Below are 25,081 nucleotides of genomic sequence, written 5' to 3'. Positions count from 1 at the left end.
GAACAACTATTTCTTCTTTTAATGAAATTTTTTTTTGGTTTTCCTTACTGTAAAAGTCTTTCATTGGTCGTTATAATTGAATTACATTTAACAAACAGCCAAATGCAGTATATAGAGATATTTTCACAGCGGAATGTCCAGAAACATTTAGTGAGAATATGTCTTCATACAAGTTTATAGAAGACAATGGCTATAACTGTGAAAAATAATTGCGACATCATTCTATGACAAAGTAATGCACGGCCCTAGCCGAAGCGATGTTCCGATCGGGAGCAAACAGGAGGTCTCTAATTTGCACTCTGTGGTAGATAAGATACTCTATTGGTTTAGAGGATGGCCATATCAAAAAAACTTGTCCTAAAACTTGTGTCAGCGCGAGGGCCGCTTGTAAAGCGCGAGACCGTATGTCCCACTATGACCCCTAACTCATTGTCACCCGTAATTATTCTTGCTATAAAGTACAAATTACAATGCATAAACAACAATGGCAAGCAATAGCTTGACTGCGCATCTGGCATTGCAAAGTCCGTGAGTGGCGAATACTGCTTACCATCAGGCGGACTACTTGCTCGTTTGCCTCCTAAGGCAATAAAAAAATCCTTGCGTATTGGTGCTAGTGTGAAGGTTGAAATAATACAGAGTAAAACTAATCCATCATTAAATTCACTTCAAATATTTGAAGTTAAAATCTCATACTAAAAAAATACTTAGCGTAACTAACACGAGTATATTATTTTAAATGAAACTATTACAAAATTCTTGGACGAAATGTCAGACAGTCCTTCACTTGTTCACTACTACGAATTATTGCAAAACTGTCCAAGCTGCACACTACATCCTTGTCTAGCCCTGCCTAGCACTATATAATATATTATGTGGTTTGCGAAGATTTCTAAATCTATCTATAAATACGTAAATAATATACAGGTAGATCACGACCTGGATTAAATTGATACGCTATTTTTAAACCCTGTAACAAAACATTGTGTTATTTACCGTAAAACAACGTACACGTAAACGGATCCGATAGTAATAGTTAGCAATATGCATTTGTATGTACGTCTTCCTTTAACAAAGGGAAGATATCCGATCTAGTTACGGCGGGAACTATTGTTTCGATACACAGAACATTGCTCTTTATTAAATTGATTTTGAAATGCATATCGATTTTATTTCTTTGTATCGCTTTATAGATTTGTTCAGCATTAAGAAAAATAAGTTCTATATACATTTATAACAATTATAAATTATCCGTAATTCAGTATATATAGTCAACAAGGCTGATATCAGTTAACTGTCGCTATCTAGTTTGCCCTTCCCGTATACTTTTGCGTCAAAGTTACTATAGGCAAAAGGCAAATATATAATTATATCTTTTGCCTGAGAGAACGTAACTTTTGGGTGCAAAAATACCTTTAATATTCAGAGATGCTGCCATTAAGGATTTTTATAATCACATCCAAACATACAAACTTGTTGAAACATTACAATATTAGTATAGATTGCTGATGGTTCGATATATTTTATGTCCGGCCGGATAACGACCACCGTACACAAGGTGTTAAAACCCGGCATAGTAACTCACTTAAGTGTGTCGCGTTCCAGGATCAGCCTGTGTACATCCAGTACCAACAGGCCGGCATAATTGTGTTGACTGTCAAGGGGTAATCGACATTCTATTGGACCAACTCAACTCACAAAAGAAAGAGATATTTGGCTTACTGGTCTAATTACTAATTAAACATACTTGCTTAAATTAATAAAGTGTGACATTTCATCAATATCGACGTAAAAATTGCGTATTTCGGTTCAAAAGCACATCGATATAGCAATTTGCGACCAAAATAATGAACGAACTCCTCGAACCGGAGCTGATGGCTTCCACTGAGGGCTAGTCATGTTAGTTTATATTCCCCCTTCCACATGGCCTGGTAAGATTTCCGCTCGTGTGCTTCAAACTCACATTTTATATGTATTTTTCCAATCACTACCATCTTTGTTCACTTTCTTCTTTTTAATACATTTAAAACGTTTGATAACCCTAAAAAAGTAATAAAGATTAAAACCCGCAATGGCCCACGTAAATAAATCGCGTCTCAAAATCAGTCCGTGTTTATTCGGTCTCACACCGGCATAATTATGTCGACTAGCGAGAAGTTTTTTACTGTCTCTAAAACCAGCTAAAACAAGCTAATGGCCCACCTGTTGGTAATTGGTCACAAGGATAAGGGATAATCATCAATCATCTGTAAACACTCACCCCCTTATTCATAGACGTTTTTTATCGAACGATCGAGTAAGGCTGTGATAACAAGTCTGTTTCTCAGTGCTGACAGCATGGCAGTCTTCGCAGTGCGTAGACGTAGGGCCGTTGTGATTGGCTAATATTGAAAAACAACAATAATAACCAATCACAACGGCCCTATGTCTATTTCTCAGTGCCGTTGGGTACTGAGAAACAGGCTTGTTATCACAGGTTTACTCCGTCCTTAGATAAAAAACGTTTATGAATAAGGGGGTCTATTTGCACCCTATTCCGCTAAATATTAGTTGCATCGAGTACTTTACCGTGATGGCGAAAAAAATGGCGTTATCCACAAGTAGAATTATATATTTTTGACTGCTTTGGTGATGTATTTGTACTGCATGCACGTTACGACAGCGCTCTGAGGTCCTGGGTTCGAATCCCGGCCCGAGTCGGGCAAAGTGATATTTGGGTGTTTTTGCTCAGTATCAGCCCAAAATTGGAATTTGTGCCGGATATGGCGATAGGCTCGCCCCCTATCACGTCATGGGACGGTACACACTTGGCGAAAAGTGGATGCCCTGGTTGCGTCTCTGCATTCCCATTTGGGAATAAATACGTGATGTTGTGTATATATTTTTGGTATTATTGGTCTAAGATTTTAATAATAAAACTGTATATGTAATTAACACACGTGTCCAGGTGACAAATACATCTCAGCGCCATCTTGTGTTTTATGAATTACGTTTCTGATTAGGGTTGCGATTTTACGCTGAGCGTGTGATCGTTTGGTTATGAATTATAATAAAAATAAAAAATGGTTACAATAACTAAAACTAAAAGTATTGAACATATTTATACACCGTGATCTTACAGTTGTTTTGGAACCACGGTGTGGTAACTTAGTACAAATTGGAGGACCAAAAAAATTGTAAATTAATTGTTCTGTTAATAATTTAAAAAAAAATGTTTTTGATAATATTTTTCATTCGTTCAAGTCAGTGGACGTAGTAGTATGTGAGATTTAGTTGCATTACCACGAGTTCTTATTTACCACGAGTTATTAATTTTCATGTTTATAAAAAATATTTTTATTTTATTACATTGGTATTTTTTTAAACTCTATTATTGATACAGAATTTAAAAAAATCGGTTCCATAAATACTATAAAATCACGTTGTATTGTGTGATTTTACTCGTAAAATTACTTTTAGCAAAAGTAACATGTACGCACATTGGTTTAAGAGCCGCGATGACCATGCTGTATTCAAAATAAAGTTGCCAAATCAATGGCTTGTCTGAAACCATAACACAACAAACAAAACTAAAGCCATTCATTACACATATATAATAGCCCAATAATTATGATTCTTTATACGTAAGATATTATGTCAATTACCTTACGGTACTTGAGTATTTAATATCCGTTCATAATTCCAGTTAGATACGGTGTATTGCGGACCTATCGAATATACACAAATTATTATTAATTTGATAGAGAAAATAATAAAACCATTAGCGGATACTTTTTTAATAAAAATAACTTCTACTGCAATGTAAAAATAATAAATAAAGTAAAAGCAATATAGAAATTGGCAGTAAATAGGTAACTGTTTTGTGTCTATTATTGTCAGAATACTAGGAATATACGCGAATATGTCTTATAGCAAAAATATCTATATTCATGTACTTGTACTTTAAAGATTAAACAGATCTCTATCGGTTTTTATTTAACAAAGGCGTTATCTAGCACGAAGACACTGGTGTCATTTAGTTTATTCTATTTCAGAACACAGATATTTTAATTATAAATTCTAAAGGTTATCAAACACCTGAACAGATTTGTATTATAAACTTTATACACAGATAGTCTATGATCATAGTGATCTAAATTTAGCAACAGGCCATTACTTATCGCGGTACTTTGTTCTCGTAGGAATTTTTGTATAGACGGCGCGGGCTTCTTTCAGATTATTGATGATTAAATACTAGACGAAGTTTAATAATTTACATAGATTAGTATAATTTTTTAGAGTCATTACCAGTAATGATAGTAAAATAAACAAATTACCTTGTATAAAAGTAGGTGGATCAAGAAATAGGTTTCATTTTATGGGAACTGTTACTATAAAACACAAGATCCATCATAATTATGGATGACCAAGTCGTATATTGTTAATACCTTTGGAACGTTTACAAAAAAAAATATTAGTTTCGAATTCTTTGCCATCCAAAATAAAAAGTTATTCTGGCTTCCGTAAATATACAGCGGCGATAGCCTAGTTGGGTGTGGAACGGACTGCCGAGACGAATGTCCGCAGGTTCAAATCCCATGGGCACACACCTCTGACTTTTCTAAAAATCATGTGTGTATTATTTGTGAATCATCGTTCGTTTTTATGGTTGAGGAAAACATCGTGAGTAGTAGTAGAGGAGGCCGATGCCCAGCAGTGGGAGAGTATATAATACAGAGCTGATATTATAATATTTTTTAAAAATATAAACCCTAAAATATTTTAATCCACCAGCTAATTAGAACCGTAATTATTATTGAGCGGACTCGCGTAAAATTTATTTTGCAACACGAAATAAACTCACAATATTAATGTATCGTTTGTATATTTCGCTCATTAATTTCCATATTCGCTGCGATGAAATCGTAGGCAGTACTGAGTTGTATTAACAGCTACTTTATAATAAAGATTTCATTCAAAATTTGGTTAAAACCTTCGGATTAAGCATTCCGTATAAGTATTTTATAAGTCTCAAGTGAGTTTAAAGAAAATATGTGTTATTGCTATCAAAGTTGTTCTTATTATGTCACTGACTTTTCATATCGAGTTGTCGAATTATTCCCTGGCCGAAAAAATATATTCGATTATATTTATTTGATCACATTCAAAAGATACAAAAATATTTGGTCCACAGAAAATGCGCAGTTTCAAAAAAATATTTCTACCTTATACTGTTTTATTTGTTTAAACCTGTGCGAAACGAAGTGGCTACCGAACTTTCTATTGAAACGGTTCGTCAAAATAAAATGTGTTCCTGCAGTCTGTGTATCCGAGAGCGCGGTTCCAATTAATCATAGCTCTCTATCGTGTTTGTATGTTTTCAAAAATCTCTTTCATTTTTGTATCCATGAAGCCAATCTGCAGCCCTGAGAAGTGTTTTTTGTGCGAAACTTTGATTCGGCTTACGCTTTGAGTTACTGTTTGGCGACAGTTCGAACGCCCTCTACATTTTTCACTTTTTCCGCTCTCTTAGAATTTTATAGTTGAAGATACTTATTTAAGAAATCTTACGGCCCGGCCGATGTTAGAGTTCAAACTCAGATATTAGTTTGAAAGTGTTTATTTTGTTTTAGATTGACGTGATTTTTAAAAATTTGTGTGTTATTAGCCCTGAAAAGAAATAAATATTGTGTTTCACTATTACGGAAACAAAGTCCTTATAATTCTTAATATCCGTGAAAAAAGAGCTATAATATCCTGTTGATGATACATTTTAATGTATGACTCATTAACCTATTGTTAAATGTCTATGTGTGTAAATTTTATATTTATTTATACTTAACTAGATTTTTATCCGAGATAAAATTCTCGAGAAAGTTTATCCCATTCTAAACAATAATCTATCTCTATGCTAAATTTCATCCAGATGCGAAAAAGCATCCAATCTTTTGTTAAACGCTCTTTTTACAGTAAACATTATATTAACAAAATAATTACAGAATACAATTTTAGACATCATTTGATAACGTCCAACCGTCCAACCAGAGAGAATAATAGAATAGTCGCTGCGTAACATATCTTCTCTTCTGCCAGCCTGCCCGCGCAGCCGAATACTTCCGGAAACACCCGATGTCATCGGCTAGGATAGCGGCGCGTAACACTTTATTTACAATATTATTATTGATTAAATATTTTTGGTTGCAGTGGAACGAAAATGCGGTCATCCGGCAGTACCCCCCAACGCACGGGTATCTCTGTCCTCTGAAGATATCGTTCCCGGAACCGTCGCCACGTATGAATGTGATGAGGGCTACGAGCTCTTCGGCGCCCACCAGAGGGAGTGCACTCTGAGAGGCGACTGGACTTCAGAACCTCCTTTCTGTGGTAAGTGTCAATGAGCCAGAATGCTCCCAATTCTGTTTGTTTAGTTGTAGTTTGTTAGTAAATCCTAGAATAACTTTATAACATAAATATTAATTTAGTAATTGCTTATAAAATAATAATTTAAAAACAAGTATTATCGGACCCTTTCACCAAAATGTAAAAGTGAGAATTATTTTCACCTTTCTCAGAAATTGTAATTTACCGGAATGAGCAATACGATAAATTATGTCATTTTATGTCAAATTATGTCATATTATGAATATTACGCAAACTTTTAATTATAAAAATATAGTTAATATGGAACGTGGGAGGAATATATGTCGCTTGTCCATCCAGAGATTCTTTATACACGTTTTACTGTTTACACGAAAACCGAATGTCACAGAATCTACAGCTAGCGTACGATGCGAATTGATTTTGGTCTTTGGGACGTAGGTACACAATAGACGTTGCAAGCGAGTCATGGTTGTTCCTGTGCTACGTTAAAACCGTGTCAGTTCCCCCGGGTTCCTATAACCACCTCCCAAATATCATTCAACTTTTACCACCTAGAGCAGTAATTTAAAATCTGAACGATTCAATAGCACATAACTATTTCGTCACCCTTGCTGTTGCATACACTCTAATCAAACTTCTACGCTCAGGGACGAATGTGGCATTCAGAAAGCCAGCAAACCAGTCAACCACGGTACGTGGTGGGGCAGCGGCCAACGGAAATGACGGGGAGAAGACCACGGAGCATGACGGCAAGCGGTGTACGGAGACGCAGCGCGAGGCGTCACCATGGTGGCAGGTCGACTTGCTGCGCCACTACGCTGTCAAGGTCGTCAGGGTCACCACCAGAGGGTGCTGTGGTGAGTACCTATAGTTTTCTCCTTACTAAATGGCAAATCAGGCGGTTTCACATGTTAATATATGCGTTTGGGATCTGTTGTTAAATAGCATAACAGAGAATATAAGTTGTTTATCAGGACTTTTCTTTATAACCATGAAAAAGGTGATTGGAAAAATGTAAATATAAGTTTTCGTTTGCAAGGAGAAATCGTGAATTTAATAAATTATGAGACACCATAGAAATCAATAATATTCATGCAAGGCTGACCAATGTGATAATAATGTGTTAGCTATTTATGAATATTACAATTTAATTTATTATTTGTATGGTCAGTGCAGTCATCTATGTAAAGGTTTATAAATTTGGACTTCATTTGTTTTTGTTATAAAATTAAAATGCATCGAATAAATTAATCTATTATTATTTAATGTTAGGATTAAATACGAAGTCAAGACGTGTTTTCAAGGCTGCGGACTGCAAGAGTTGTCAAAAAATACAGTTTCTAATTATTTAGTTTGCTTCCAAGTTTACTTCAATTTGGCATAATTCAGGGAATCAATCATATTTCCAATCTCTTAAAGGCTTTATAAGAATAATTACCCCAATAAAATTAAAATAGCAAACTTTACCGATAAAAACACATAATTAATTACCAATTACTTGTAAAACCGACAATCATTTGGATTGATAATTTAAAAACATTTTTTATAAAAATGCTTTTCACAAAACCGAGCCAATTGCTTTCCCCGTCTATTTCTTTATTTAAAATAACTGTAATCTAGGTAATTATGGACTTTCTAGCCGAGCGTACAGTTACACAGCACACTTGCGCAACACTTGATTTTCTTAATCGATGCTTTATTGCTTCAATCATAGTGACACATAGGAGCCGACAAGGCAGCCTACTTAAACATAATCGGTACGAGAAGAAAACATAGCGGGTTTTGTTCCGAATCGGGCATCTTAGTATAGTGAAACAAGTTACCCTGGGGTCGTCTCGTATACGCCGAAGAAGGCGACCGCGAGTTTTGGTTGGTATGCCTGTGGAGGGTAGACAATGGGCCGTAAGACTGGTGAAACCAACATAAACGTTGCACTCACAACCCCCCAAAGTGGAGGTAGTGATAACCCGTTTTTCCTCACGAAAAGGTGTTTTACAATATTTAAGTGAATCTTCATAATATATGCTTTATTGTACAGTACATTATTAAGGGGCATTAGACGCGACTTTTCACTGTACATGCAAAGGTCTTCTCTGCCCGTAAATTCCTCAGTGCTAGACTGAGCAGTGGCATAAATCAATTAACTTCGAATTTCTCACAGAGAACTTGAATATGTTTATTTCGTTTACAGTTAAATTTATAAGCTTATTAATATCTAACAATGATTACACGCGTAACTAACAAGTCAGAGGTGAGTGCCCCGGAGGCTGGGCGCGATCCCGCGACCTTCGCTCGGCAGTCAGTTCCACTTCACACTAAGCTATCGCTGTTCAAACTATCTATTACAATAAACTTTCAAATCAAATTGCCATTTTTGACATTGCCAAAAAAATTGATTGTGAGGCTATATTTATCTCAACCACATCCTCAAAGTAATGCTTCAAAATTTTGTTTGTTGACTGCGTAAAAGTAGTATTTGCCGGTTGCGGTCGTTTCGATGATGTATAGGTATCTTGGGGAACACAGACATAAAATATCAACGAAGATTATAAAATAGAGACGCTGTTGGAGAAGCTCTGTGGTTCCTTATCGGCTCGGTCAGCGCACATAGACGACTGATGATTTATTTATATGTGTTTGTTGTTTCCCTCATTATACTTGGAGTAATAACTTCACACTCATGAAAAACTGCTTATGGTTGGAAAGTTGGATGGGAAGGGAAGGATCACGAGGACGAAACCCGAAAAGATGGAAGGACCAGATTTCCAGTGCGTTGAATATTTCCATTAATATACCACTTCATCGGGCAAAAGACCGAAGCCGATGATAAAATATCACAGTGAAGATAATTGAGACACGATTCTCAATAATGAGGGACCGACTGGAGAGAGAATAATTTCATCCCCTTTACATTATTTCACTTCTGAATTCCTAACAATATGAATATGAAATACGGTAAAATATGTTAGAGACCCGAGGGAGTGCAGTCAGCTTTACCAAATACTTTAGCTTAAACTGCAACTAAATGCTATCTAGATATTAAATCCTAAAATTTAACATAAGTTTATTGTTTTCATGCGGTGTCAGAAAGTATTTTGGTTCACGCGGATTACACTTACGGCCAAAAAACGTATCGTTGAAATGCAAAGACGGTTTTAAAATTACATGCCGCAATATAAATGGGCTCTAACTATCGGGCTCTATTGTTGGTGGTAGGATATATTTTATATCCACCCAGATAGCGACCATAGTACATAATGTATTGTGTCGACTGTCGAAGGGTTCACTCGTCAGTCCACATTCTATAGGATCCCACTCCACTTCACTCTGATGGTAAGGTTCTCTTCTGACCTTCACATAGTTTACTGACTAGGCATCTTCTACACCAGCGAAAACTAATCCGTATTGTTCCAAAAGACAGGACAAACAACCCAACTCTTTCAAATTTCCAATTTTAAACTTTATTCGTTTTTCAAATTAGTTCCAAAATAGAAAAGATTACGTGTCGCGATAAAACGATGATCATTTTTATGTTTGCAACTGTATTACAATAAACTCAGCCACGAGCGACGAAAGTTTTCAGGCTACAGGCGCGAGTACAATATTATTGAAACAGTAGTTACACAGAAATCCGTGTCCGCGCTCATATTTCAAACAAACGATATCCTACATACTTTTTTGGATTTTCAAATAAAAAAACACAATACACTCATTCTTTGTTCAAATCAATGTGCTCTCGGAAATGGAGTAACAAAAATTAGAGTCATTATGAAAAGTATTGTACTAATATATAAAACTGAAAAGTTTATTCGTTTGTTTGTTTGAACGCGTTTATCTCAGGTACTAATAAACTGATTTTTAATTTTGTCAGCTATAGGAAGTTACATTACTTTTAAATGCTATAGGGTATCTTTTATGTCGTGAATTTTCTCAATAATTTTTTCCCGGAATAACTGTTTCTCGTGGGCGCAGCCGCATTTATCAGAGCGCTTTGCCACCTATTTCTAAGAATAGATTATTTAAACTATCTACATTTTAATACAAAATTAAAATTATTGCAATCAATTACATCAAAGCTGATTACTATAAAATTTGACTCGAAGTTATGGAAAAACATAATATAATTAAATTTGGAGAGGAACGCCAATTAGGTATATACTTTCAAAGCAAAAATGATAAGTAGTATTCGTACAGTTAACATAATCATCAAGATAGATGAATTCCTTGTTAGATGCAACTAGTATTTCTACAAAGTGATATAAAATAAACATCTCGGTTATGCGACGATATAATGTAAATATTTACAACTACTACTCTTCTAGCTAAAGCTTATAAAAGGAAAGAGAAATTGAATCTAATAATCCACATAGGCAAAGCAGTGTTTGCGTATAGTTTATTAATGATAACGGAAAACATTGTCGGTAAATATCTTTGTAATAAATAATATATTACACATTCCTACTTTACCTTAACTAACCATGTTTGCAGTGTCGTTAAATTTAAATAACATTAAGATTTTATTATTCATTTTTATCGAATTGAGAATACCTTTTTTGAAATCTGTAGGTTAAATTTTAAAAACCTCAATTTATAAAACAATTGAAGTTATGTTTCTTGAGTTTCCCTGTGCGTTTAAAATATGATTAATTATAGATTTAATAATAAAAAAATGTCATATATTATTTGAGCCTTCTTACTTGGAAGTGGTAGGGAGTACCTAATTAAGAGTGATTTTTTTTCAGATAACAACGTAAAATATACCATTAATATAGTAAAATCATTTTTCTTATTAACGGGAAGCCAAGACAAATATTCCTAAAATATTATTCGTTAAGACAATAATATAATTTCTCTTCTCACACAAATTACCAAACCAAAGCCGTTTCAAATCGTGTTAACTGAGTGCTTTCCCGATAGTCGGAGAGCAACAGATGCACCCACAATTCAGAGGCTATTCGACCCCATTTAATTGGACCGAGTATAACACAACAATCCATAATGTATTTCTAGTAACTGGAAAATCGATCGACGAAAGGTGTACAATGCTTTCTAAGAATACGACTACAACCGTTAATTAGTTGTTAATCGTAGGAAGTTGTAATTGTTCTTATTAATGTTGCAAATGACACCCGCCTCGACCTCTCTACATTTAGAATTCAATAATATTTTTATTTAATAACTGACTACCTTTTCTGAGTATCAGCTACACTGGATCTTTGAGTAAGACAGAACTGCGAGGCACTGCCCCGAGTTCTTCCCCGGATTCATTAAATTTTATCACTATGTCAAGAATTATACAGTCTCTCAAACCGTCATTCTAAAATATACAAATAGTTACTGAGTGGTACGTTTGTAATCTTTTTCCTTAAATGTCAAACGCTATCATTATCTAGGTGGCTTTGTACTGCCCTAGTACTTTAAATAAACCTAACAAATTTAAATATTGATCCTAAAATTTATTACACGTGTTTGTAACTGTTAACTACCAAAGTTATTTTAACTTTATCCAAAGCGGCTTTTAACTTCATCATTGTTACGACCCTGCAACGACATCTATGAATGCATTAGAAATGCTCACCGGAAGCCGGATTTAAACTTAAACACAAGAGCTTTACAAAAGACCAATGAACATTTCACTGTAATTTTGAACCTCTGAGAGTTATATTCACAAAGCACTGACTAACTTTACAATCACTAGTGAAAAGGAACATTTCTGTAGGTAAGACAGGTACTTAAAATTGCGACAGATATGTTTTAAAATATCAAATAGAATATAGTATTTAACTAATGTTTATTCTTTACGTTGATCAAAGACTAGCTATGGCAACTTGGTTCGTGTGAAAGAGTTTTCGAGATTAAAGTCCCGCTGTATATTTCCCGGTATAAAAAGTAGTTGATTACGTTCCCCAGATTTTTTATAACTTTTAAAGAGTAAAAATTTCGCCATGCGTTATTGTTGCATAACTTTAACCGTTTTTGCAGTGCACGCCACGGAAGATCTCAAAATAAATATTTTCCCCGTTTTTGCAACATTTTCCATTAATGCTCCTATTGGTAATAGCGTAATTTCATATACCCTATATCCTTCCTTGATAAATAGGATATTCAATACTAAAAGAATTTATCAATTCGAACCAGAAGTTCCTGAGATTAGCGCGTTCAAACAAACAAACTCTTCAGCTTGATATATGAAATAATAGTAGTCTGTAAAGATAGTATAAATACAGCTCATATAAATTATAAAACAGAAAGATTAATTAAAATCCAGTAAACAATTTACCATTTATTTAGCTTTGAATTCCCGTAGAAAGGATAAATGTCAAGGAGCGATAAAGAGGCGCAATTCGCGCACGTGACGTCATCGGGAATTATGATGTGATGAAAGAATGAGATGGCGCGATAACCCCACTACGTGCCCACTCCTGGGGCCTTATTCTCTATCCCGCACGTTATTTTAACAGTGTGTAACAAGCAGGTAACACAACGCATCATGTTTAGGACTATAGAAATTTGGCTTACAGAATACCATTCCACGCACATTTCTCGAAGATAACATGACACGGCCGCGTTACGCGTTTACACTATCATACAGAATAAGGGCCCTGCACGTTGCAATATTTCAAATTTGAATTACCGCCTCATTTCTTAATAAATTTTAAAGCAGTTTTTAAAGAAGCGCTTCTTCTCTTTGGTATCATTTATTGTTACATATAGAATAATGTAAAAAATTCAACATAGGAAACATCCTATTACTAATTTTATAAAAATCACGTCTTTACCTAATTATTCAACTAGAGCATCCACTTTTGGCCGTATATTTTCAGTCCTATTATGTGATAAGTGGAGTTCAAATTCCAAACTTCGGGCTGATAAGCAGAACTCAATATCACTTAACCCGATTCGGTTCGGTTCGAATTTGAACTCGAGACAGACCGGATCGTACCGCCCACCCAGTACAACTAAGCTACCGAGACGGTTTAATTTAAAAAAAACTATTACGCCCTATTTTAATTAGATTGCATCGTTAAATAAACTTGTATTTCTTCGGCAGGTCACCAACCATTGCAAGACTTGGAGATTCGAGTCGGGAACAGTAGTTCAGATCTTCAGAGGAACCCGCTTTGTGCTTGGTTTCCGGGGACTATTGGTAAGTTGTTAATATATTAGGTCGGCTGTTCACCTGTTTCATTTAGATACCTATCGCTTTGACTGCTTTGCCAATTTAAAGCGACACAGTAGTTTGAATGCAATGTGACGATTTTATTTAGTCTAGTAAAACGAACTACAAACTCATCTCTGTAACTGCTTTTTGTAACCTAACTACAGAAAAATATGAAAGTTAAAAATACGACCGATATGAACCTCGTTATTAAAACGTATCTGGGTTCTGAAAATGGCTAGCTAACGGAAATTTCTAAGAATTTAGGTTTAATTGGAACTCCCTAGTCACTGGGATAAATTTTATTAAGATACATAACAAAGGAAACTGCCTAGAACATGATACGGTCCAGTGGCTAAAATTTAATACGGACTTTGTAAAATGTTCAAACAAAATAAATAGATTTCATAATAAAGAAGTTTTGGCAAAAAATACCTTACTTTTGTTGAAATTAATACTAGCAGAAATAATTACTCACAAAATTGTAATTAAATATCGAAAGAGACAAGACTACAGAATACAGAATTTAAAACAGCATTTACGAATGAATATTGAATATGTTCAATTATAAGAAAATGTATTGAAACTTAATAACACATTTATTTTGTAAATTATAATGAAATATTAATGAAACGTTTTGTATCATTCATTCTGCTATTGAAAATATTTCATGTCATTTGCATTTAGGTATTTTCACAATATTCGCTGTTTAATATACTTAATACCTCATCTGAAAATTCACATTTTCAACCAAACGATATTGAGAATTAAAGAATACACAAAAATATGAGAAATCTGGGAACATAAAATATTTGTGCTTAAACTCATATTTACATTATAAACATTATTTTAAATGCCCGTGGCGAGTTTACTAGCGAAATGGCAAACCGCTCAGTTCGAACTATGTTAACGGAGTTTAAAGGCGCAATATAAAATGAAAAGAGACATTTTCTTTTCAATTTAAGTCCATATAGTAATGAAGCCTCTAATGGCGGGTAATGTTTTGAACTACAATATTTTACAACATTTAATTATATAATCTATCGATGTTTCACAAAAGCTTACTAGGATGCGGAAACTACAAATTCACAACGTAGGTCATTATAAACACTACTTAAACAAATTTTATTGTAAAATATAACATGCGGCTCCGGCCACAAAACAAATCCGGGATAAATCTTTTATCTACCACTCAGGAGTAAGTTTACTCCCTATTAGTGAAATAAAATCGTTTTAGTATTTCCTGAGATTAGCGCGTTCATATTCTTCAGTTTTATATATTATTAGATTATTATTCTCATGTAACGACTAAATTGTAATTTGAATACACAAACAAAATAGTTTGTCGGCTTTTTGTGCGTCATACAATGCACTCTCATTAATATGAACCATTTTACTGGGCGACAAATCTAGTACATTGAAGGGTATCTCTCTTTAATAATATAATATCAGCTCTGCATTATATACTGTCCCACCGCCGGGCACGGGCCTCATCTACTACTGAGAGAGATTAGGCCTTAGTCCACCACACTGGCCTAGTGCAGATTGACAGACTTCACATACCCTCAAAATTCCTAGAGAATTTCTCAGGTATGCAGGTTTTCTCACGATGTTTTCCTTCATCGTTAAGGCAAGCGATAACTCACATATAATTTTTCTATAATCTGCTTTTATATTTTGACTATAATACTTGCCAGTACGCATAAATACTTTGCCATTCCAAGAATAAAAACAATAGCGTCGTGTAAAAAGCAATATCGCACTGATCATAAATAAATATTAAAATTGTTAATAACTGTATTAATAACGTGTACTTGTCCACAATAATAGAAGAATCAATATAATGCCCTATAATTTCTCAGCAATTTCCTTCGATGGGTCCGTGCATTAGTGACAGTGTAGCAGAGAACATGCTATTACTTATTGTATTATTAATGCTAATTGTGGAATGTCGAACAGAATGAAATGCGACTTACAAATATGTAACAAAGTAACCGATTTTCTTGTTCAAGTTATATGAGGACAATATTATTATTATTTGCACGCACATAGTAAAGTGACCGGGCACCTGATAGTAAATGGAGTGAGGTGCAATAGAATGTCGACTCACGAGAGATGATTACCCCTCGGCAGTCGACACAATTATGCCGGCCTGTTGAAACTGGTTATACACAAGCTGATCCCGGAACGCGCCACATGCGGGCCACTATACCGGGTTTTAATATCTTGTGTACGGTCGCTATCCAATCTAATATATAATATATCCTACCACCAGCAAAATATATAATTAATTTTAAATCCAATGTACAGTCATACACATAGACCTGGCGTCAAACTAAATATTAAGTTGTTATTGTCAAATACTTATATATCTAAATAATATTAATAACAAATATTATTATTTGCCGTTGTACTAATATATAAATTTGCATGTTTCGTCTCCTATAATTGAAGAGGCACGTCACATTGCTAATTGTAAAAATGCTTCCACATTCCATTTATGATATGCCGTGTATCCTTCGTTGAAGGTCCTTAAGGTGGTAGCTCAAGGTAATCATGGATATTTCGGCCTTTAAAATTTAATATGACGAAATTTTAAAGGCAGAAATATCCATGATTATTAATTATTTTTACATTTTTCTTCAACTGCGAGAACTAATCACTAACTAGACGTGAATTTAAATTCTTTACTTGCCAATACTTGTTTAGTTACCCAGATTAAAGCCGAAACAAAATGTATGAAAATGGACCTTGAGCTACCACCTTAAATAAATAAATACGAATCCAAGCGCATCTCTGAAGTACGCATTATGTGTACGAATTTGAAAGTTCCCATATCAGAATTAATACACAACTTTAGCCCTCTCAACACAAATAGTTGTCTACGTTGGATCAATAAGGTAATTAATTAAAAATTATTGCTAACCAAAAAATGAAAACCGCTCTGTTTAAATAGCATTCTTATATACTTTGTTCCAAATAATAAAACATAGTAGCATAGATATTTATAACACACCCCTTAAAGCAAAAGACCATTCGAAACACAAAGTTCACGCTTAGAACAAAGTCAACAAATGGAGATGGACTGAGTGAATCACATTTCCGAATGTATTTCCTCTTCTGATTGGTGTTTGCTGGCGAGTTGCTCAATATCCTAGACGGCTTCGTGGAGCAAACTAATAGCTACTTTTCTGCTCCAGTTCATAATCAATAAAGAACTTTGTGTATTTTTAAGTATTCATCCAATTACATTTCGCTTTAATTTCATAACGATCAATTAAAAATAGATATAACGTTTTATTGCCTTGGTATCCGTTTGCAACGTGTTAATGCAAGCAACATATATTCGGGAACAATTCAGGGATCACAAAAAATATTTTGACATAGGAATCAAATTATGTTACGCGGCCGTCAACGCACTTATCGCGGTACGCCATTCTATCGAATTAAATACAAATTTGGGTCACGAAGAAAATGAGATTTAACGAGTATTCTTATTCATAATTTTACAAACTTATAATTTTTGTTTTTGAAGTACTTAAACTATTATATTAATAACCAAAAAACGTATCAATATGTTCTAAAAGAGGTCAAGAAAGTCGCAGAACTGTGGCATAGATATCCTATATTGTAATATTTCATAACAAAGTAAAGACCCAATAGATATTATGACAGAGTATATTTCTAATGACAGGTCATCGTAAGTGTGTGTACAGATACAAAGGCGGCGGCCTATAATATTAACTATGATTGTAGCTTCCATGTGCCGTCCATTGATTATTGATTACCTGCGACTATGGCTTACTAATTTCTTGTGCATACATCGTAGATCTCTGTAATTCGCATGAATAGATGTCGCAAACGTATTAACTTACTTTGTAACGATTTATATAGCACAATCGGTAGTAAGTTTATTTATATAGGTTCTATAGATAGATTATATTATGAACTAATAATAAATATATTATAACAAATAAGTATAATACTTCAATACGTACTATATACATTAATAATTCAATTGTTGACTATATTAATTTGTGTAACAAATTATTTTGAAACATTGAAATATGTAATAATATTTTATAATTTATACATATAAAAATGAATACCTTTTTCCCTTGGCAACGCCATCACGCGTGAACGGCTGAACCGATTTCACTATTTTCTTTGTTCTTATGTTTGTTATTGTTAGGAGAAGGATCTTATGAAAGAAAAAATTGAGGAAGTTGAGCGGAACGTTAGAAAATTTAAAAAATTATATAACTGTCAATTGTTTGAAGTAATTGTCAGCGATTGACAGAATGTGCGCTGTAAATTCATAGTTAAGACGGGACAACGTCTGTCGGGCAGCTAGTAGCGTATAATACTACAAAATTTTCAACTCATGCTACATATTAATCAAAACAAACGTCTATCGCTTGATGTCTTACTTTCTAAACTACGTTGATAGCGTCGGGTTTCACTAGCCGTTACATATTAAATGAGAATGCGATGCATACGTTCATATACCTGCAATAAATATTGTAATCTATTCTTAATTACATGGGTATATTGTATAGCTCATTGATTTAGTACATCGACATGTAAGAGAGATATTAAAACTACATAATTGTATTAATATGAACAAAATTTGGCGATATTGTTACGTTTTGTTTTTCTAATCGAAACAATATAATTTATAGTAGTAATGAAGAATGTAGTAAAAAGTCTGTAGTTATATAAGCGACCTAATTGGGTTCTAAATAAATATTCTCATGTACCTTGACTTATCATAAGCGCAACTATGTTCTTCTACGTGTTGAATAAAGCATTTTATTTCATTTTAGTATTACATAGTTAGATATAATTTGTGGTAATAGAATTAACTTCGATATGTCGTTAGACATAATATCTTATCTTCTTGTTTTGTAAGTCAGCTACGTGAACAATGGGGCAATAAACACATTGTCTGCCTACCACTTCCTTTTACACTAAAAACTAAGTAGGCTGTCAACAAAATTTGGTATCTCTATAATTTATAAGGAACTGAAAATATTATTCCAATTCCAGTTTGTTGTCATTGGCTGTATTGCTTTTACGACAATTTTGCCAATGTCAAGTTTGAATAGCAGAAGACACACATGCTAAATAAATTCGATTGCTGTTTTAATTATTATTCTGTTAGAAATAAATCAAAATAAATCACGCCGCCACTCGTAATCTGTCCGTTAAAGTCAAATATAAATATACAAAGAGGTTGCCGAAACAAATGAGCTATCACTTTATGCAAGTTGTAATCACGGTTTGATATACACGTAGCGCCATCTAGCGGCAGATTTCGGTTCATGTCCAGAACATTTCTGTTTAGCTTAACATTTAATGTTTTATTCATAAATATATCGACAGTTAAAAGGCTAATTGATTTAAGTGAAAATTTTTGCAACATTGAGTTTCATACATAGTCAATACATTTTTCTATGTTTTTTTAACCCCGTTACATTTTGTCGAAATATATGTCGATTAACCGTCGATATCATTATTTTTGCTTCAGTATTCGAATAAATTTAAATTCTGAGTTGGAAAACATTTTTTCGTTGAAAAGGAATATTTTATTTGACTGAGCGTACATTCAATATTTATCCAACCGTTTTCTCTGAAATGTTATATTTTGCTTCATGTTGCGGACAGTTTGGCGAAAATATTGTTAATATTAAACAAAATAACTGTTTTATACAAAATAATAATATGTTTATTCAGTTATATTTAACGGTTCACGGAATTTATTTTAGTTTAAATATTAAATCCCATTGACACATTATTATATTGCTCGCGGCATCCCTGCGTCTAAGACCTTTTCGGGATCAGTCCCGCCATATATTTTCTGGCGTAGAATGTAGCCTACGTATGTCCTTCCCGGTTTTTCAAACTATTTTCATAGCAAATTTCGTCGAAACCCGTTTGGTAATTTTCGAGTTTGTCGCGTTGAGACAGGCAGACAGATGCGGCAGGGAACTTTTTTTTTAATATATTAGGTATATTTTTAGAACTTTTTAAGAAGAACAATGACGTCATGCATTGTTGCGTAACTGTAACCGTTTACGCAGCGCACGCAACGGAAGCTCTCAAAAGAAATAATTTTTACCCGTATGTGCAACATTTTTCGTTGATGCAGCAGTCCTATTGGTCATGGACTGATCCAAGACCAAAAGTATTTTTAATATGAACCTGTAGTTCCTGAGATTAACGCGTTCAAACAAGCAAACTCTTTAGCTTTATATCATAGTATAGAAGTGTAGATAGATTCATCAGGGTATGATTTTACCAATAAATTCCATTGAATGCCACTGTAATGAAACGGTTACGTAGTTTCCAAAAGCAATAATGTTTCAATAATGCTACGCTTTAACGTTGCATTTAATATGCTGCCGTATAGTATTTGAAACAGTTTTTTCTCGTTAATTCTTATTTCCAATAATATAATGAAATAAATCAAAGTATGCTTACCGTTGCTATATAATTTACACACGTCTAAACTAATAAATTAATTTAAAAGTTAATAAATTTAAAGTTAGTTACTGTTACGGTGTCCTTCATTTTATCGTCTTATAACTTTCTCAAAATAACAAACAATTACAAAATATTGTGAGAACATTTATTCGTTATATGAGAAAGAACCGTTTCGATGTATCTATAAACAAAAATGTTCTTTTTATTCATAAAATGTTCGGTGTAACGAATTTTATTGTGATGGTGACGCCATTTTTTGTTCGACCTGGTTAATTATTTAGCATTGTTTTATAGGTCGAGTCAACAGTCGCGAATTTGTATTGTTTTATATATTTGTAGTCATCGAAATATATATACCTAAATGTACTTCGGTAGAACAAACGTCAATGTTTGATGTTGAAGTTGTCGCTATAATATTTACTTTATTTCATGAAGCATTATTCCTTTAAGTAAATAATTGCTGTCTGCAAAATATATTTTTCTATGTTTTTTTTTTATTGATTTTTGACTAGACGAGTTTGCCGTTCGCCTGATGATGAGTGATACGTCCGACCATAAACAGTAGAAACACCATCCAGAAACTTGGATCACAAAGTATTGTACCTATGGTATTCCGCTGCGCTCGCTATTCTGATATGTTAAGCCTCATTATATCCATTAGTAACACCGGCTACAATGTTCTTCAATTCGGAACACAACAATGACTAAACACTCCTGCTTGGCAGCAGAAATAGACATTGCGGTGGTACCTACCCAGGCGGACTTTCACCCCAATATAAAAATTAAATTATTTTATTATTAATTCTCACATAAGTAAAATTGCGCATTACTACCGTTTTGCGCACTGTCGCTACGTAGCCAAAAACAGGCTCTCTGTTTATTATCTTTAAATGGATATTGTAACTATAATATATTAGAGATGGGCGCTGTGTAACTAGTTGTAGATAATATTTACAAACAAATGTACTTATTCATAAATTACCTTTAAATTTATAATGGTTAAATAGTACATTATTTTGTAAATGTCAACCATGTTTGCAAAAAAACCAACCGATACCTATAATACTATGCATGACCATTAATGGGTTGTCTTATTTGGATAGATCAGCAATCAGATCAGTAAATTGTTTGTTGCCGATCCGTTGACATTTAGATTTTAGAAAGGAACTGACCACCGTGGCCTTCCTCAATAATTAAAATAATAGAAATAAAAATTTCTTCTTAAATTTCTTCTTCACGCTCCAATAGTAATAATTACGAAAAAATAATATTACAAGTAACAAATCAGGTGACCTACTTAATTAATTACCTATTAGGCAGTATGCTCTGATATGTTATGTTTCTGGGTGACGAACGCAGTGTAGCACGCAGTACTTTGTGATTCAAATATCTGTATGGTGTTGCTACCCGTGGCCAAGCGTCCATGCAACCCGACTCCGACCGGCTTCACTTTTAGTTTTATTTACGATTGCCTTAGTTTTTGTTTTCTGTTAAATTGGCCGCGATATGTTAGGTTAGGCTATTTTTTTTCGAGTTGCCTCTGAAATATTTCACCCTTCGCCACTGGTTGCTGCTATTCATGGGTGGTCCTGGCGTATACCATCAGTCGAGCGGCAGGCTCGTCTCTGTCATTCAGTTGAAATAAATTAGAAGGGGGTATCCATGTCCCACTTGTTCAAACCCCACCGTTAATATTTGTTAAATTACTCCAAAGGAGGTTCGTACGTTCGTTGTAATTTTTTTATGTTTGCTCAGCAATAACTTTTTGCCCTAACTGTCTGTCGGTCTGATTTAAATGTGCTTTTGTGTTAGATTCCGTATAACTTCGGAATAGTCACATTTTTATTTCAGGAATCAGAACATGGACTTACTGCAGAGTGGAACTCTTCAAAATTAATTATTATGATTTTACTGTGGAAATAGAAAGTACTCCTTACTGGAGAATTATAACAGGCGTTTAGTTAGTTAGAATTATAACAGGCTTATAGGAATTACTCGTGATTTTGTTGATTTAGTCCACGTTAAAAATATACATCAATAAAGATATAAAATATTGCAAAATATGTTTTATGATCAACAATTATTTACGGACCAGTTAATCGAAATTGCGGACAGCGCACAATATTATTAAAAGCAAGTTCTCCTCAGTATACAAAGCGTGGTGGCGAATGTCCGTAGTTAAATAAACATCCGAAACTGTGATCACGTCGACAATTTGATGTCCAGTTTTCTTTATATGCTCCAGGTGCATGAAATGCGTATTTGCGTACAATCAATGCATGAAACACTATTTTTTAACATTATTTATTCTCTATTGTAGGTAATGTATTTGATGTTCTCAAAAAAAATTGTACACAGTAATGCGCTTTTGAGTTACTATTGGAAAAGGGTGTCGTGGCTAACTTAATGCAAAAACTCGGGTCTTGAATAAATATGTTATAACGCTATCAACGGCATCAGCAAAACTCCACCTCAAGGAGGCCCTGAAATATTGACTCCAAATTTCAAATCCCGTCTATTCAGTGGATGTAGAAAGGTTATTTTCAGTCTACAGATTCATATTGTGATAAACTTCACAGATTGGCTCTTGAAAACCATTTAATTGTATATTGTCATAATTACAATTAGTTATATTGAAAACAAACGTAAATTGTAATAATGAATACAATTTCGGGCTAATTTCGCCCTTCTTAGTGCATATTTGCATGCATATTTTGCGCGCTATTGGTTGCGCTGTGTATAGTGCAATGTCTTTCCAGAGTTGCCATTGTTATTCCGTATTATATTTATTCTACTCATTACTCCGAACCACGTTCAATACGATTCAATTGTATGATGTATCACTATAATACTGAAACAGAACATTTGATCTCGTAAACATCGAGCAAGCGTTACGTGGTCTTGCTATATTTGCTAATGAGGTCGATGGAGCAACTTCTAGCCGTGAAACCCTTTTCGGCTCTTCGTCATAGCTCTGACATTCCTTGTTTATTATTTAACGGACAATGAACGTATTTGATGGCTCCCGTACTGCGATGGCTATGATGGGTCCCACGTGCTACTACTTCGTATGATGTAGATATTTCGGCATAGAATTATTTATATTTTATATTAGTGTATTTGTTTATTTGTGTATTCACGTCGTGTTAATACTGATTACGACTGCATATTTATTTCATTGTATTTTAATTAATGTTATTGTTCACTCTTTCCAAATCTGTGTTATTTATTAGTGGAAACTTCGCTGGATTCTGTAACATATTCTTTAATTATTTATATTTAATATTATCGGTTTGTTTCCCAAATATTAAATAAATAAATAAAATATTATTGTTAAACTTTGATGGGTAACTTAGTTCTGCCCTAAGGCTATTGTAGTTTAATATTCAATATAATCGATCTACGATAATTTTTTATTTATTCAAATTTGAATCTATATTTTAATATTTGTTGTTAGAAGTTTTGAGATATATAACCGGTAGAGATCGAACTCATAGTCAGACTCACAACTTATTTCGTATTGCGTGTCAAGTTATTGTTAATTATCAGTTATCTTGACGGTGAAAGATACGGTGAGATATCCTGATAGTCCAAAAAGATAGTGAAGGTGTCTCTTTATATATCAGTTTGTCTGGAAGAGATCGATTTTTAGCGATAAGACCGCCTATTGGTGCACTTTTTAAAGTGATATAATAATTATATTATTTTTTATGTATTTGATGTATACAATAAAGTGTTTCATTAATTTATTCATTCAATGTGTTTGATGTGTTCGATGACAATTAAACCCTATTATTTAGAAAGTAAAACAGCAAATTTGTCAAAATGTTAATAAAAGTTAACAACGATTATAATTACAACTGTCTTTGCCAGCCTTTCCCACTGATTATGCCGTGGCGACATCGTTGAGATGCAACACGCACACACACACAATTAGTTTCTATACCGGTTCCCAGGCCGCACACCGCACTGTGTGAACGTACTCGACCGATTTCCACTTTCATTCGATCGAGTAAATCATGTTTAATGGGAATTATTTTTGCGGGATTTACATTGCCATTTGCGATGTGACGTTATTAACCTGAATAGAGATGTGCGCATTACACTAATTAAAAAATACTATTATTAAAAAGAATATTGAATTATTCAACGGAACTGATTTGGAGAGCGCTGGACCAATTGAATGAACGACTCCGGTTAAAGATCAACTTTCTTACAGAGTCTGATATTTTTCTGTCATTCGACGTATCGTTGACAATAGTATCAAGTGACTATACTATTTATGGACGAGAAGATGTTACCATCGTGTCGGAATGTATAACAATGTTGTATGAACAATTTTTTGTATTAATACTAATAATAAGTTTGCAAAAATACAATAAAATTAGTCTTACTTGTTCAAGGCTAAGGACTAACTGTATTGATTGTAATATAGAAAATTAAATACTTTTGTTCTAAAAGAAATCGTGGAAAATATAAATCTTATTCAAACAGCTTTGCTTTAATTTCTTCCTTCTCAAGCCTGTTTGTTTTATTACCGCAAATACAAACTATACTGGTAGTGGTAGTAGTTGAATAAACATAATCTTATATAATGTTCATAACTTTACATAATTAATAACGAACACAGTCCGTCACACGCGCTGACTAATTAGTCCAAGAGCCTCAGTAACAATAAATTACACAATAATGAATTTTAATAATGACGGATGGTTTAATGGTCTACGTATAGACCTCGTTCATGACTATTGATCTATTTAATATTTTGAAATATTTGTTATATTGTTAACGACTGTGGCATTTAATGTTCGCGAACATCCGCTAATGTAATAAAGCCTTGCATATTGATGGTAGCTGTTGATATAATTTGCTATCTTGGAAGGCCAGCGTGAAGGGAGAGGCGTATAAACTTCTAGCCTCATATTAATCATCTAGAGGTAAATAAAAACAGTGATGTCTTAAATTGAAAGGAAGATGATGTAACCAGTCAGAACTGATAGTTATTAATTTTTACATTTGAAGTTTAGTTTACAAGAAGCGATAGCTTAGTTGTTAGTGCTTTCACTACAGACTTCG

The 25,081-nt window shown here is 33.9% G+C and overlaps 1 protein-coding gene across 1 annotated transcript in view; it reads left to right on the top strand.

Moving 5' to 3' along the window:
- LOC115439930 (CUB and sushi domain-containing protein 3) overlaps positions 1-25,081 on the top strand; it is a 123,452-nt gene that overhangs the window by 78,563 nt on the left and 19,808 nt on the right. The window contains exons 2-4 of the mRNA XM_037444000.1: positions 6,184-6,363; positions 7,008-7,217; positions 13,412-13,507. Coding sequence (XP_037299897.1) covers positions 6,184-6,363; positions 7,008-7,217; positions 13,412-13,507 — 486 coding nt within the window. The remainder of the gene's footprint in view (positions 1-6,183; positions 6,364-7,007; positions 7,218-13,411; positions 13,508-25,081) is intronic.

The sequence above is a fragment of the Manduca sexta genome, chromosome 27, assembly GCF_014839805.1.
Source record: "Manduca sexta isolate Smith_Timp_Sample1 chromosome 27, JHU_Msex_v1.0, whole genome shotgun sequence".
Classification (NCBI taxonomy): domain Eukaryota; kingdom Metazoa; phylum Arthropoda; class Insecta; order Lepidoptera; family Sphingidae; genus Manduca; species Manduca sexta.
The sequence above is the reverse complement of the archived record's forward strand: the minus strand, read 5'-3'. Positions and strand labels throughout refer to the sequence as shown.